The sequence below is a fragment of the Phacochoerus africanus genome, chromosome 10, assembly GCF_016906955.1.
Source record: "Phacochoerus africanus isolate WHEZ1 chromosome 10, ROS_Pafr_v1, whole genome shotgun sequence".
NCBI classification, from domain to species: domain Eukaryota; kingdom Metazoa; phylum Chordata; class Mammalia; order Artiodactyla; family Suidae; genus Phacochoerus; species Phacochoerus africanus.
In genome coordinates this window covers 39,714,433-39,731,558 of record NC_062553.1, presented here as the reverse complement: position 1 = coordinate 39,731,558, position 17,126 = coordinate 39,714,433, and the positions used below count along the sequence as shown (strand labels likewise).

General features: G+C 45.0%; 1 protein-coding gene across 1 annotated transcript in view; it reads left to right on the top strand.

Moving 5' to 3' along the window:
- Nucleotides 1-17,126, top strand: part of SCFD2 (sec1 family domain containing 2) — a 422,076-nt gene that overhangs the window by 358,127 nt on the left and 46,823 nt on the right. The window contains exon 6 of the mRNA XM_047797932.1: nt 11,489-11,634. Coding sequence (XP_047653888.1) covers nt 11,489-11,634 — 146 coding nt within the window. The remainder of the gene's footprint in view (nt 1-11,488; nt 11,635-17,126) is intronic.

The following is a 17,126-nucleotide window of genomic DNA, read 5'->3' as shown; positions in this document are numbered from 1 at the left end:
CCTCCATATGCCATGGGTGCAGCCCTAAAAGGACAAAAGACCAAAAAAAAAAAAAAAAAATCAAAGAAATAGTTGGGGCTGTTTCCCTATTGCTGAAATGATTATCTATCTTGCTGCCTTCTTGGAACTTCCACAAGCAGCACTCAGGCTGCTTGTCCCACTGCCTGCATCCCGCTTTCTGAGCCTCCCTGCCAACTTGACCTTGTTCCCTGCCTTAATTAAAGATGCAGATTCCAAAGCCTATTCCTGACAAATGGTCCTTCCTTCAGGCTTCTCCACACATGTTTTCTCATAAAAAGCCTCAGAGCTTGGGCTAGAATTCTGGGCAGTCACGTTCTCTTGTGACTATACAAACCTTTCCACGTCCACTACACATCCCAAACCTGCCTAATAATAACAGATTTCAGCTGTCATTTCTTCCCCCCCCCTTTTTTTTCAGCTGTTATAAAAAGCTGAATTTGCTGGAGGCTTAAAAAAGAGTGTGACTGGGTTTTTGTTTTGTTATATTTTTAAAATGATAGCTGAAACACTTAAAATCTTATATAAGGAGTGGGATGGATGGGGAGTCCGGGGTTAATAGATGCAAACTATTGCATTTGAAGTGGATAAGCAATGAGACCCTGCTGTAGAGCACAGGGAACTATATCCAGTCACTTTTGATGGAATCTGATGGAGGATAATGTGAGAATAAGAATGTATGTGTGTGTGTGAGAGAGAGAGAGAGAGAGAGACTGGGTCACTTTGCTGTGCAGTAGAAATTGACAGAATACTATAAACCAACTACAGTGGAAAAAAATAAAAATCATCAAAAAAAAGCAGGAATAAAAAAATAAAATGTAACCCAAGGGGTTACTAACCCATCCACCTCCACCCCCAGAGGTGGCCACTTTCTGAAGCTTGTATTTATCATTCCCTTTCTTTTTAAAACAGTTTTATCTCATATGTGTATATACCCAAACCAAGCAAATTTAGTTTTGCTTATTAAACAAACAGAATTTATGCAGCCAATTGAGGTCTCTTCTCAAGTAGCCTTTTTGGGAGTTGATCCACTTATGCATGGAGGCTGCAGTTGCTCAAACCCATCTGGGAGCCTTTGTTTGAAATATCCTGCAGAGACAGTTTATCAGCTCCTCAAGAGTCAGCACTGTTGCTTTATGGAGTGTTTGGTCCACATTAGGCTCTTTTTCCTCCACTCATTTATTTAAAAAATATTTCGAGGTTGCTTCCAGGAACCAGGCACTGGGCTTGAGACCAGAGGTGAACCCAGGGGAACCCTGGCTTCCCTGGAACTTGTCGCCACCCTGCACATTCTTTTCTCCTCTGTCATTTCGGCGGTGACGAGAGGCCACAGGCTAGGCGATTCCAAGACACTGATAACGATCTGGTGAACCAAGGGGGTGTGGGATGAGTGGGGGCTTCCAACGCCAAGGGGAGCCCTCTAGAGGGACTTTCAGAGGTGGTCAGTCTCCATGAGCCCTGTCTTGGGCCCTTTGTGGCCTCACCTAGACACTTGTGACCGTGATTTTCTCTGTTAGGCCAGTCTCCTTAACACTCATCCAGGCATATTTATGTCACCATCTCCACACCTGCCGAGGAGCCCCTGCCATGGGATGTGGGTCAAGGATTCCACGGGGAGAGAGGAAGTCAGACCTCAAGGCTGACAACCCAGACCATGGCTCTTTTTTTCATGTTAGAGGAACTTGAAAGTCGTACTAGGTTATTAAATATTAGATTGATGACACAGATACAATGGCTTAAGTAGTGTGACATGGGACCTTAGAAATATGTGTCTATATATTTTTCCTTTAGATACAACATTGTATGTAGGAGTTCCCGTTGTGGCACAGCAGAAACGAATCTGACTAGGAACCATGAGGTTGCAGGTTCGATTCCTGGCCTTGCTCATGGGTTAAGGATCTGGCATTCCCGTGATCTGTGGTGTAGGTGGCAGACTTGGCTTGGATCTGATGTGGCTGTGGCTGTGGCGTAGGCTGGCACCCGTAACTCCAATTGGACCCCTAGCCTGGAAACCTCCATATGCCACAGGCGTGGCCCTAAAAAACAATATATATGTGTATATATATATATATAATATTAATATAATGAATATAAATAATACATATATATACAATTCGTGTGTTCTCCACCAGCCTCCACATGGCCCATTCACCAAAATAACTGATGTTCTGCAATCCTTCTGTGGAATAGAGTGACGCACACCACAGTTGTGACCCCTCAGAGCTCTAAGGCGACCTCCACGTGCCCAGGCACATCTGTTCTTGCTGGCTGAGCCATGTAACTCCCAAGAACCAGTTATGCGTGTTCCCAAAGCCGCTTATGCCAGTGGTCCTTGTTATTAAGTTGCACACTGTAATTAAATGTTCTCTGAGGAAATCTGAATTCAAAAAGAAATTATTTCATTGAAAACCAGACTGAAGGCTTTTGAAAGACTCCGTAAAGATGAGTCATTTTAAACACGCTTTTGAATTAGATCTGAACGAGCTGACTGCAAAAGATGGGAAGACAAAAACATTAAGCTCAAAAAGAATTCTGCGCTGTGACTGTGCTACAGGTGTTTTTAATTTCTTATTCCACTTTAAATGGATGAAAATTGGAAATTGTATGTGATCCGTAATGGTTAAAAAAAAAAGAACTCTATAAACAACACTTAAGGAAAAGACCTCAGCCTTTTCTCAAGATTCATGAGTTAACAGATATATATGTTTTCACTGTATACAAAGTTATATACACAAGGACACAAATGCACATATATGTATATGTGTATGTATATGCCTGGAGAGAAATCAATTTTTCATGACACCGCCCCCCGCCGCAAATGCCTTCTAACCACCAATTGGTCCCAAGCACATTTGGAAAAGAGGGTTCCTATTATAAATATGACCAGGACTGCCCTACTCCAGAGTGGTTTTATACAGTCCGTCTCCCTAAAAGATTTCAGATGGGACACCACTTGCTAAGGTTTATTTGGTGTTGTGTTGTGTTTGGTTTTGTTTTCATTTGCCAACCTTTTATTGAGAGCCAAGAAAAAAAGACTCCATCTGTAAACAATAGTTTGAAAAGAGAGAAAAGGCAGTGTCAGAATGCCGGATGGATGAGAGAGGTCGTGACCTCCCAGCCCTCTGCCCTTTCTGGCCATGTCGCCCCTTCCCCAGCCAACCTTTTCTCTGGCTGCCCCAGGAGCCCACGAAGGTGGGTCCCCTGCTGCCAGGGGTTTGCTGAGTGGCAGGAGGGCAGGGATGTAGACTGGAAGATGGGCCTGATGTTTTCAACATCTGGGCCAGAAGAAGGATGAGGAGGCCTTCTGTGGGTGACTTGGGTCCCGATAAGAAAGGAGCCTCTTCACCAAAGAACCTACTCACAGAAGGGAAACAAACTCATGGACACGGAGTACAGACTTGTGGCCAAGAGGGAGGGGGAGGGAATGGGATGGACTGGGAGTTTGGGGTTAGTAGTGTTACATTGAGGATAGATAAGCAATGAGCTCCTACTCTACGACACAGGGAACCATAGCCAATCCCTTGTGATGGAACATGATGGAAGATATTACGAGAAAGGGAATGTATATCTACATATGACTGGGTCACTTTGCTATACAGCAGAGATGGACAGAACATTGCAAATAAACTATAAAAAAAAAAAAACATTTTAGAAAGGAGTTCCCACTGTGGCTCAGTGGTAAGGAACCCAACTAGTATCCATGAGGACACAGGTTCAATCCCTGGCCCCCCTGAGTGGGTTAAGGATCCAACGTTACTGTGAGCTGTGGTGTATGTCACAGACGTGGCTAGGATCCCGCATTGCTGTGGCTGTGGTGTGGGCTGGCAGCTGCAGCTCCGATTCAACCCCTAGCCTTGGGAACTCCCATATGCTGCATGTGCAACCAAAATTAAATTTAAAAAATAAAAATTTTAAATTTATCCTATGAAATCAGATTGTTATGATCATTATACAACTACAGATGTGATAAATGAGTAATAAAAATTTTTTTTTTTAATTTAAATTTAAAAACATTTAGGGAGTTCCTGTCAGGGCTCAGCACAAATGAATCCAACCAGTATCCATGGGGATGTGGGTTCGATCCCTGGCCATACTCAGTGGGTCGGGGATCCTTCGCTGCCATGGGCTGTGGTGTAGGTTGCATACATGGCTTGGATCCTGCATTGCTGTGGCTGTGGCGTAGGCCGGCAGCCGTAACTCCGATTTGACCCCTAGCCTGGGAACTTCCATCTGCCTCGGGTGCAGCCCTAAAAAAACAAAAATAAATAAATAAATAAAATTAATTAATTCTAAAAAATATAAAATTTTAAAAAATTTCAAAAGCGCCTCTTGACCAGGCTCCAGTGGGATTCCTTGACCCTAGCTCTTCCCATTCAGATGTGAGGGGCCTTTATAACTGAGAGGAGAATGCGATCACTAAATAAGGGGATATTCAAATCGTGTTCCAGCCATGCCTCTCAGCTTCTCCAGCCGTGTGTGTGTCTCGGAGGGCCTTAGACGAGGGCTATTTAAGTGCTAATCCAGACGGAGGCTGTAGACACAGCAGCTTCCTGATAGGAGATGCTCCAATCTCCTGGACACTTAAGATATAAAACCAAACTTCTGGAAGCCAGGGGCTTTTGAAAAGATTGTTCATGTACTGGAGAGGTTCAAGCCTGGCCCGTAAGAGAAGCAAACAGAAGAGAAGGGCTGGGCCGGCGGGAGTGAGGCATGCAGCCTCATTCCAGCCCCCCAGGAGGATCAGGAAGCCTTTCATCCTTCTCTCCATTCTACCTGTTGTCACTGGGAAAGCGGGTCCCTCCAGTGCCCAGAGCCAAGGACACCACTCTTCTCCCTCTGCTGAAGTGAAATGACTTCAGTAAGAGGAGACAGAGAGAGGGGAGTGAGGGAGGGCAGACTCAGACACAGGAGCCCTATTCTGTTGCTCCAAGGAGTAACTGGAGCCCTGCCCAAGAGATCCCCAGGCCCTCAGAGAAAGAAATTTGCAGGTGCATGCGTCATCCCCCATTTTAGACCAACACAGAGGTGCCCTGGGGGCCTGGGGGGGGTCTCTCTTATCAAGAAGTAGGCAACCGAAGTACACAGATTGCGCTTGGCCAAAGGCTAGGATCAGCTTCTGGCTTATTATCTATTTAACTAAATGGATTAAATGAGAATTGACTGGAATTGCACACTTAGCGTTCCCTTACAAAACACCGTTATCTCGTAAGCTGGCTTAATGGAACAGGCAGTCAGGGGCTTATTAGAAGTAACTGAATACAGCGCCTTACAGGGCAGACATTCAGTGGAGGGTGTGCAGCAGGCCTGGGAGAGCCCACACCTTGTGTGGCCACAGAGGACAGGCCTGGGGTACAACTGAAAGCCACACTGTTAGCACCTGCCCCCAGGGACAGGCCTGGGTCTTCCCAAGAAGAAAGGCCTTTGCATTCACTCCTTTTTAAAAGCATTTCATTGTTATTAAAGGCGAACCAAGTGCTTTACTGGTCTCTCCTGTAGGTGGTCTCAGCACATATGAAAGAGCAGGGCAGGGAGTTCCCTTGTGGCTCAGTGGGTTAAGGATCCAGTATTGTCACTGCTATGGCTCTGGTTACTGCTGTGGCATGGGTCGATCGCTGGCCTGGGAACTTCTACATGCTGGGAGCACAGGACATCAGTGGCCTCTCCAGGTGCTCTACCTGTCTAGTACTTTGGGAAGCGGAGGGAAGGGAGGGGAGGAAAGGGGAAGGAAGGGAGGGAGGGAGGGATGACGGGGAGGGAGGAAGGAGGGAGGGGAGAAGAGGGAAAGGGGGAGGGGGAAGGGGGAAGGGGAAGGGAGGAGAGAGGAAGGAGGAGAAGGGGGAGGGAGAGTGGGGAGGGGGAAGGAGAGTGGGGAGGGGGAAGGAGAGTGGGGGAGGGCGGAAGGGGGAGGGAGGGGGAGGGAGTGGTTAAGGGGGGACCACCTTTGGAGTTAGGCTGCAGGGTTTACATCTTAGCTTCACTGCTGACTACTTGAGTGGCCATGTGTGGCTTCACTACTCTATGGCTCCGTCACCCTATCTGCAAAATGAGGGTGATAATGGCACCGACCTCAATGGGGTCCTGTGGAGATTAAATGAGCTAAGGGGTACAAACGTCTTAGAATAGTCCCTAGCATATATGGTTATACTAGTGAACTTTCAAGGGTTCTAGCTATTACACAGAAGAGAATTCATCCTGTTTCAGAGCTTTGGCACCCACGGCTCCTCTAGCTATTTCTTGCAGCATGAGTTTGGAATGGGTTGTGTTCACGGAGGAGGCTCCACCTGGTGGGAGGCGGTGTGCGTGGAGGAGGTCAGGGCTGTGATGAAAAGGACATGTAGAACCTTGACTCTGCTGGAGGTGGTGATGTCATCTGGCTCATCATTTATCTTCTCTGATTCTCATTTCTTCGTGTCTATGTATGTGTCTGGGGTGGCGGCGGGTGGGGGAGGGGTTATTACAGGCATTGGGTAAATGAATGTAAACCCTGCTTTTGGTGAAGGCTGATATAATTAGGAAAATGCCCAGAGATGATGTAAATGAGACCCCTTTGGCCTGGCATCGCAGAGACATGTACATTGTCAGCAATGTATGTGTCTTGCTTTGAGAATAAGAGACCTGGCAGGAAGGGTTGGTGGTTTGGACAGAAGTTGCCCTTGTATAGTTGGTTTGAACAAAGGAGAGACTTGACTGGTTTTCAGGAAAGTTTTAATCTTTTTTTTTTTTTTTGCTTTTTTGCTTTTTTTAGGGCCACACTGTGGCGTATGGAAGTTCACAGGCCAGGGGTCAAATTGGAGCTGTAGCTGCTGGCCTACACCACAGCCACAGCAACATGGGATCCAAACCCTGTCTGTGACCTATACCACAGCTCACAGCAATGCCGGATCCTTAACCCACTGAATACTAGTTGGATTCATTTCCACTGCACCACAATGGGAACTCTGGGAAAGTTTTAATGTATTTGTTAATTTAGTGGGTTTTTTTTTTTGCCTTTTTGCTATTTCTTTGGGCCGCTCCCTCGGCATATGGAGGTTCCCAGGCTAGGGGTCGAATCGGAGCCATAGCCACTGGCCTACGCCAGAGCCACAGCAACACAGGATCCGAGCTGTGTCTGCAACCTATACCACAGCTCATAGCAACACCGGATTGTTAACCCACTGAGCAAGGGCAGGGACCGAACCTGCAACCTCATGGTTCCTAGTCGGATTCGTTAACCACTGTGCAACGACGGGAACTCCAATTTAGTGCTTTTTTTGTCCAACAATTGCTTTGACAGTCTTAGTTTTCTGTTGAGTTCAATTTACTTATAATCTGTAAACGTTTCTGTCAAACATCTCCTCCATAGCTGACCAAACTCTCTGGAATTACACAGCCTTTGCTTAAACTAAGTCCAATGGATAATACACAATTTCCATGTATAATTTATAATTTGCAGTACTCTGTACCCCAGTAAATGCTTCTATTCCACTCTGCCTAATAGGTGAACATGATAGGCCTCATTTTCAAACAATTGAAAGGGACCATGTGAAAAAATGGATGAATCTTTCTGTTCTATAGATGATGAATAACTTTAAAATTTAGATTTTTAGCTGAATTGTGGGTTTATCTTTTTATTTTTTTTTTAATTTTTTTTGGCTTTTTGCCTTTTCTAGGGCCACACCCATGGCATATGGAGGTTCCCAGGCTAGGGGTCTAATCGGAGCTGTAGCCACTGGCCTTTGCCAGAGCCACAGCAACGCAGGATCTGAGCCGCGTCTGCAACCTATACCACAGCTCAAGGTAACGCAGGATCCGCAACCCACTGAGCAAGGCCAGGGATCGAACCCGCAACCTCATGGTTTCTAGTCACATTCGTTAATCACTGAGCCACGATGGGAACTCCAAATTGTGTTTTAGAAACGCTGAAACACCATGCATGTGTTTTAGAAAAATTGAAACATAGCCGTTTCTGCTGTGGTACATCCGGTTAAGGATGCAGCGTTGCCGCAGCTGTGGGGTAGGTTGCAGCTGCAGCTCAGATTCCATCCTTGGCCCAGAAACTTCCATATGCTGTGGGCATGACTGAAATAAGACAATGGAAAAAAAGAAAAATTTAAACATTGTGCACTAGAACTAGTAATGCTTTCTTCTTGTTTTCATACCTTTTTTTAAATTTGAGAGCGCATATTTAATATACAAAACCTAGATATAATTGATATAATTTCCCATATAGTAAGTGGCTCAGCCTAAGAATTTAAGGAAAGAGGCCACATGAAGGAGGGAGAAGCTGCAAAAACTTCTACACCTAAAACTAGAAGCATCAGTCATAACAGTCAAAATGTTGAAACACCCAAATATCCGTCAACTGATACATGGATATATAAAATGTGGTATAGCCATACACTGAGTATTAGTCAAAATAAAAAGAAATGAAGCTCTTCAGAAAACTAAAAATAAAATTACCATTTGATCCAGCCATCCTGCTCCTGGGCATCCATCCAGACAAAACCATGACTCGAAAAGACACATGCACGCCAATGTTCATTGCAGCACTATATACAATAGCCAAGACATGGAAACAACCTAAATGCCCATTTGACAGAGGAGTGGATAAAGACAACGTACATATACACAATGGAATATTACTCAACCATTAAAAGGAAAGAAATAATGGCATTTGCAGCAACATGGATGGACCTAGAAATTATCCTGCTAAGTGAAGTCAGTCAGACAATGAGACACCAACATCAAATGCTTTCACTTACATGTGGAATCTGAGAAAGGACATAATGAACTTCTTTGCAGGACAGATGCTGACTCACAGACTTTGAAAAACTTATGGTTTTGTAATGAGATGGGTTGGGGGTGGGTGATACACTGAGGGTTTGGGATGGGAATCCTATAAAATTTAGTTGTGATAATTGATGTACACCTATAAATGTAATAAAATTCATTGAGTAATTTAAAAATTAAAAAAAATAAATAGAATTCAAATAAAAAATTAAATATATATATATATGTGTTTAGAAAGAAATGAAGTCCTGATACAGGCTACAACTTGGATTGGCTCTGAAAACATTATGCTAAGTGAAATCAGCCAATCACAAAAGATTGTATATTCTCCGATTCCATTTATATGAAATATCCAGTATAGGGAAATCTATAGAGACAGAAAGCAGGTTAGTGCTGCCAGAGCCTGGGGGTAGGGGGAAAGGGGAGTGACCGTTACCAGGTATGGAGCTGTTTTTTCCTTTTCCTTTTCCTCTTTGGGCTGCACCTGCAGCATATGGAAGTTCCCAGGCTAGGGGTTGATTCAGAGCTGCAGCCACAGCTGCTGGCCTACACCATAGCCACAGCAATGCTGGATCCCAGGTGCATCTTCGACCCACACCACAGCTCACAGCAGCACTGGATCCTTAACCCACTGAGCGAGGTCAGGGATCTAACCCACATCTTCTTGGATAATAATCAGGGTCTAACCTGCTGAGCCGTAACGGGAACTCCTGGAGTTTCTTCTTGATGCAATAAAAATGTTCTAAAATTGATTGTGGTGGTAATGATTGTACCACTGTGTATAAATATTAAAAGCTGTTGAATTGTACACTTGAAATGGGATAAGTGTATGGTGTATGAATTGTATCTCAATAAAGCTGTTCTGAGAAAAAGCATACAGGCTGCCTGTGGTTGAATCACCTGGCAGCTCTGATTTCCTGTGACAAGGACATGGGTGTACTGAGAAGGTATCCCTGGCTGCGTGGTCAGGAAGTAGGGAAGTGAGGTGGGGCAGAAGGCAAAAGCACAGAGAAGGGACATTCACGAGTGAGTTACTATTGAAGGCAGCTGGGGCTCCAGTCCTGGTGCCCCCCAAATCCTGTCTTCCCCCCTCACTGCCAGTGATGAAAAAGCTGTGTTCTTTCTTTCTTTTCCTTTTTTTTTTTTCTTTTTAGGGCCACACATGTTGCATATGGAAGTTCCCAGGCTAGGGGTTCAAATTGTAGCTACAGCTGCTGACCTGCACCACAGCCACGGCAATGTGGGATCTCAGATCTGTCTGCAGCCTACACCACAGCTCACAGCAATGCCAGATCCTTAACCCACTGAGCAAGGCCAGGGATTGAACCTGAATCCTCATGGATGCTAGTCAGATTCATTTCCACTGAGCCACACGGGAACTCCTGTGCCATTTCTAAGTGCTGACTCCCACGCTTCTAACCAGAGAAAGTCCTCAGACAGGAGCACAGAGACATAGAGACAGAGACAGAGAAACACGGAGACAGACATGCAGGTACTTGAGGCAGGAAGCAGTTACAGGACACAAGAAATGTCCTCCAGAACCTATTGGCGACGCAGTCCAGGGTGACCGAGGGAATATGGCTGGACATTGAGTATGTGCTGATGGGAATGTCCCTTAGTCTTCCTATAGCTCTGCTCCCTCATCCTTAAAATGGGGGAAATAATAGCTCCTCTCTTTTAAGGGTGACATGAGGATTGGCAGGTTCATGTATCTGTAGTATTTCAACAGTCAAAAACAGACTCATCCTGGAATTCCTGTCATGGTGCAGTGGAAACAAACCCGACTAGCATCCATGAGGATCCAGGTTCGATCCCTGACCTCACTCAGTGGGTTAAAGATCCGGCGTTGCCATGAACTGTGGTGTAGGTCACAGATGAGGCTCGAGTCTGGCGTTGCTGTGGCTATGGTGTAGGCGGGCAGCTGCAGCTCCAGTTCGACCCCTAGCCTGGGAACTTGCATATGCCACAAGTGTGGTTCTAAAAAGCGGGAAAAAAAAGAAAGGAAAAAAAAAACAGACTCATCTTGAATCTTTCTCGATTTTTTGAACTTCTGATTTATCCACGATCATTCCTCTTCTGAATGAGCATCTAACAAGGCAGAGAATAAACCCATCTAATGTAAGTTTCAGAAAGAGATAGCATCACTGCCGAGAGCCATCTCCTTATTAGGGCCCCTTTGTGTCTGATCAGCTTTGAACGGCTGCCTTTTGAAATACGCCACGTGCTTTGTTCGCACATTAGACAGAAGCTCATCCCAGCAAGTTCGGCTGTTGGTGCACCTCTGTGATCTTTCTCATTCTTGCTGTTATACTTTGTGCAAACTGTTGGTGGGATTCAAGTGAGAGCGGTTCATCACAGTACTCGCTTGTACTTCCCTTTGTGTCTCCTCGTGTTTTCCCAAAGCTCTATTCTGAAGGTAGGAGACCCCAGGGAGCTTTCCTTTTGTGGAATTTCAGCATTGAAGGGGTTGGTGCCAGTGGCTGTGATCCAGGCAATTCTAAGTTTTACTTCTGTCAAAGGGATTTATACTCAATATGTTTCATTGCTCAAGGATGATTGAAACAGCCCGGTTGGTGAAGAGCCAGGGGAAATAAGGTTTAAAAAAAAAAAATCAACTGTGTTACATAGGGTGCAACCTGTCATGATTAAAACTCAATTTAAAGATTCGTTCACCCACGAAAATATCTCTGGATTGTTTCAGGCTGTGACTCTGCAATTAACCTGACATTGCCCAAATCCAAAAGCGCTGTGGATGAACTCTTCACTTCTCTTCGGGATATTGCTGGAGCTCGGAGTCTCATGAAACAGTTTAAGTCCGTATATGTTCCTGGAAATCATACCCACCAGGCAAGTACACATGTTTCAAAGTAACCATCTAATCTGTGATGTGTTTTTAGGATTCTGAGACTAAAGGAAAAGGTTCCATTTTAACCTCTGTAAAGTGAAGGATTTGTTCAAGATGAAATCCAAGTCCATTTCCAGTCCAAATTCTGGGTTTCCCTGAGTCTGAAACCTTCCCAGTTCATTTGTACCACAGGCTTGATGCAGTGAGATGAGCACTGGACTAGGGACCAGTACTGGCTTATAACTGGCACACGGCTGCTCTGTAACTTTAGGCAAGTCCCTGAGATGAAGGCGTGGCCTGAGACGATGCCCATGTTTCTGGATCTAAGAATAGTAAAAGTACCTAATAATGTTATGGCAAGGAAAAAATTCACAACAGCAAAAAATTGGTATTTAAAATGCCCCCACCAGAGTTCCCATGGTGGCTTAGTGGAAACGAGTCTGACTAGCATCCATGAGGACACAGGTTTGATCCCTGCCCTCACTCACTGGGTTAAGGATCCAGTGTTGCCATGAGCTGTGGTGTAGGTCGCAGACACAGCTTGGATCCCATGTTGCTGTGGCTGTGGTGTAGGCTGGCAGCTGTAGCTCTGATTTGATTCCTAGCCTGGGAACTTCCATATGCCACAGGCGCAGCCCTAGAAAGACAAAAACAAAAAGGCAACTCAAAAAACAGAAACAGACTCATAGTCAGAGAACAGACTTGTGACTGCCAAGGTGGAGGGGGAGTGGGGATTAGCAGATGCAAACTATTATATATAGAATGGATAAATAGCAAAGTCCTATTGTATAGCACAGGGAACTATAGTCAATATCCTGCAATAAACTGTAACGGGAAGAAATAAACAAACAGATGAATACATAAATAAATAAATAAAATGTCCCCACCACTTTCTAATTGGATGTTTTGACCAGACAGTAGGAAGATGGTATGAGAACTCCAGGTTAAAGGGGTAATTTCTCTATCAAAACTCAGTGGGAGAGGAGGCACAGCAAGACCCGCAGGGAAGCTGAAGATGTGAAGGAGGGCTGGTGCCATTGAGGCTGGGCAGTCTCTGTTGGACACAGAGGAGACAGAGCTCAGGTTCCTGGGGGCCAAAGACGACCTTTCAAGGAAGAACAGTTGTTCTCAGAAAAGGTCATTAGAACAGAAAAAAATCATTAGGTTTTGCTGTGGAAGGTGTGAAGGCATCTTCTCTTCCATTTCCCCATGAATACGCAATAAAATGCACTCTTGTTTTCTATAACTTTTTGGAGAGTTGAATGGCATGATGAGGGGTGCTTACTCTTTAAGGCAGGTATTTAGATAAGGACTAAGTTTACCCACTACAGCCCAGCAAAATCCAGATTCTTCTTCCCATATCTTCATAGAGTAGCTGACATTTGAAGAGTCAACCTGCACTTGATTTTTCCTTTGATCCTCATGACAAGCAGGCCAGAGAGGTATTATTATCTCAAGACCCAGAAAGGCCACAGGGACTTGCCACAGGCTCACAGGTGGCCAGGACCAGATGCCAGGTCTTTGCTGCCAACATAAAACCCCCTCCCTCGCTATACCATGGTTGTCACGGAGGCTCTAGAAGTACTGATTGATGGTGCTGATGGGTATCTGAAATCACCCCCTGAGATACAAATGACCTTAGAAATTGGCACTCAACTCAGGAATATAAATCTTCATCCTTTGTTAAATGATCTGAGAGCATCACTGTCAAAAAATACAAGTAAAAATCACCCAGATAATTAATCAGTTGCAGTTTTGTCGTTAAAAAGTTCCCAATTTTGGAGTTCCCATTGTGGCACAGCAGAATCAAATCCAACTAGTATCCATGAGGACACAGGTTTGATCCCTGACCTCGGTCAGTGGGTTAAGGATCCAGCGTTGCCCTGAGCAGTGGTGTAGGTCGCAGATGCAGCTCAGATCCTGCATTGCTGTGACTGTGGTGTAGGCCAGCAGCCGTAGTTCCAATTTGACCCCTAGCCTGGGAACTTCCATATGCTACAGGTGCAGCCCTAAAATAAAAAGTTCCCAATCTTGGGAGTTCCCGTCGTGGCGCAGTGGTTAACGAATCCGACTAGGAACCATGAGGTTGCGGGTTCTGTCCCTGCCCTTCCTCAGTGGGTTAATGATCCGGCGTTGCCGTGAGCTGTGGTGTAGGTTGCAGACGTGGCTCGGATCCTGCGTTGCTGTGGCTCTGGCAAAGGCCAGTGGCTGCAGCTCCGATTCGACCCCTAGCCTGGGAACCTCCATATGCCATGGGAGCAGCCCAAGAAATAGCAACAACAACAACAATAACAACAACAACAAAAGACAAAAAAAAAAAGTTCCCAATCTTAACTGCAGTAGTATGGACAAGTTCTAGAAGATACGATTGAACTGGTGATATATGCAATTTAGACCAAAGGATGTCAAGATGCAAGTGGCTACTATCATTGGCAAGGGGAAAATAAACCACTGAATCACGAGGTCTTGGAGTTGCCTGATGGTCTAATGGTTAAGGATCCAGGTTGTTACTGCTACGGCTCAGGTCACTGCTGTGGTGTCCAGGGTGCCATGGGTGTGGCCAAAAAATTAAAAAAATAAATTAATTAATGAGGTCTTTTCAGTTTTATGATCATCATGGTAACTAATTTGGGCAACTTCACATAAACATGTCATAGCTGGAAATCTCAGGCATGGTAAGGACAATGGTAAGTTTCCTAGACTTTATCTCCCTGCAGGCAGCACGGTCATTTCTCCAGACCTCAGAACTCTCCTGCAGCCGTCACCTTTGAAAGCGTGAAAGAGGACCTTTGCATATCCTTCCCTTGTAGGGAATCCATAGCATCAGAACATTCACCGAGCATCCAAAATTCCAGCGAGCGGGAAGTAGGGGGCAGGGCGAGAAGTATATGTATATTTTGAGGGGATTAGACAAATAATGATATAGACGCATAGTGACATGCTGTGCAACCATACAGATAGGTGGGGGACTTGGCAGGGACTATATTTGAATCCTTGTCTCAGGCTCTGCTTGGAGAAGTCAAACAAAACCAGAAGTTCATCCATGATCGATTGCGTGAGAAAAGGTTGGAGATTGTTCTATAAAATGTCATTCTATTTTTGTTTAAAAATTAATAAAATACAAAGTGTATGGTATGTATATTTAATAAGTCTTAAACATTTTAGGAAAAAATTTGTCATGGTTACCTTCTGGAGAACAGGAAGTGTTGGCTAGACAAGGAGGAACTCTGGCTTCTTGCACTATATTTACATGGAAGAGAAAGAGCTTTTGATGGGATTTTGGATAGTGTTTACCTGTTAGGGTTTTTCAGCACTTCTTCTTAATTTAAAGAAGTTTTCACTCACAGGTGTAAGCCCTATGAGGACAAGGATTTTGATCTGGTTTGTCCGCTGCCATATACTCTGTGCCTAGAATGGTATCTTGTACCCGTAGTGGATGCTTTTAAGTATTTGTTGGATGCATATTTTTTTGGCTTTCAAGTACATTCTGATGGAAATGATCTTTTTATTGATGTAGCGTTGATTTACAGTGTTATGTTAATTTCTGCTGTACAGCAAAGCGATTCAGTTATATGGACATATAGGTACATGTATTTAAAAAATATTTAAACATATTTTAAAGATACTCTTCTCCATTATGATTTATCATAGGATATTGAATATAATTCCCTGTGCTATACAGTAGGACTTTGTTGTTTACCCATTCTTTACATAAGAGTTTGCACCTGCTAATCCCAACCTCCCACTCCATCCTTCCCCCAACCCCTCCTGTTGGGTGCATCTTGAATGCAGGACATATAGCTTTATCGTATATTAGAGGATTTGGGGGGACAAAAATATGTGTCAACAAAAGGACAAATGTGCAGGCTAGAAAGAGTCCAGCTGTGTCTAGATTTGAAGATGGACCTTGGCTGGGCAACTCTCTGTCCACCCATTCTCACAATTTGGTCCTCAGCCCAGTAGCTCCAGGAAACATTTGTACTGTTTGTCTAGCCCCATGTCATTTCCTTACAGAATCTCCTTAGGATGTCCTGGACTCCCTGAGATGCCCAGGAAAGCACTAGACCTGCTCTGACGGGGGTTCCTTTTCCACCTCTGACTGCTCCTGCATATCTGTGCTCTCTTCCCTGGATCCTTCTTTTCAGGGCACCTCTCTCCTGCTCTGATGCCAATGAGTTGGCACTCAAAGCCACGTCTGTTTCCCGTGCTAGCACTAGAGGCACCTCTTATTTAACCTTCAACCTTTAGCCCTTTAGAAAAAGTGTCAGTCACAGCTCAGGTGCAGAAAGCAGACACCACTCTCATCATTTCAAGGAGAACATGATTTCATACAAAGAATTAGGTACATATCAAATCTCTGGAGAAGCCGGAACAGTAGGATCTAAACTAGGTCTCCAGAAGCGAGCCCAGAACCTCACCACACACCAAGGAAACCAGTAGCTCTGCCACAACTAGGATCGGGGGCATGATGGGGACCATGAAGCTGCCACTGAAGCTCTTGGCTTGTAGCTGGAGACAGCTGCTGTGTTTGCTTACCATGGTAAATACACAATCCAACCAAAGCTTGCCACCTAGTGGGTGGGTGGGTAGATGGATGGTTGGGTGCATAGATGGATGGATGGATGGATGGATGGGTGAGTGGATCCTGGACTGAAGATCTTATCCAGAAGGCATTTCCTTTTGTTCTTAATTCTTAGTGAGAGGGAGGTTAGCACCTAAGTTAATAGCTGTGTTTGTGTTCATAGCCCAACTCTGCCTCCTACTAACCGTGTGAGCTTAGGCAAATTACTTCACCTCTCTGTGCCTAGTTCCTCTTGTGTAAAAAGCGTTCTGATCACTAGGTGAGTTTATGCATATAAAGCTCTAAGTATGGGAGCTGACACACAGTGCTAGGTAAGCATTTGCTAGAGCAATCACGGTGAAGGACAAAATAGGCCTTCTCTTCGTCCTCTTTTGTAGCATTTCATTGTTTCCTTTGTTAGGAGTTGGGCTGCACAGAAAGGGAGTCATTCTCAAGTCATTCTCAGCTAAGTCCCTTTAGCTGCAGCCTCTGGTCACAGTTCACTGCTGATGCCCATTTGTTGGGAAAGGTCGTGTTTGTCTATAGATTCTATTGACCAGAAACCTAAGCCCCGGTTCTGCCTGGGCAGCAAGTCTTATGCTTTGGTTTCTCACTCCAAATGTTCCAGTTTCATGGGAGACCTAACCTCCTTCCTAAATGCCAGTGTTTGATGTGCTGTGTTCCTCAGCTGCAGCATCAGGAGGCTGTTAGGCAGATGTCTCAGGGCGAGGTGCTTCTGAGCGCCTTCAGACAAAATACCACGTGGCTCTTGCATGACTTGCTTTGGCAGAAGCCTCAAAGTGCTGTGCCGCACTGGAGGAAACCTTCCACAGATGCGGACTGCCTTGCTCGCCTCTGGCCATGTTGATCAAGAGCCCTTAGAACCAGGAGAGCCTGAGAAGGCTTGATTCATCTTGTGCCTGGTGAAATATG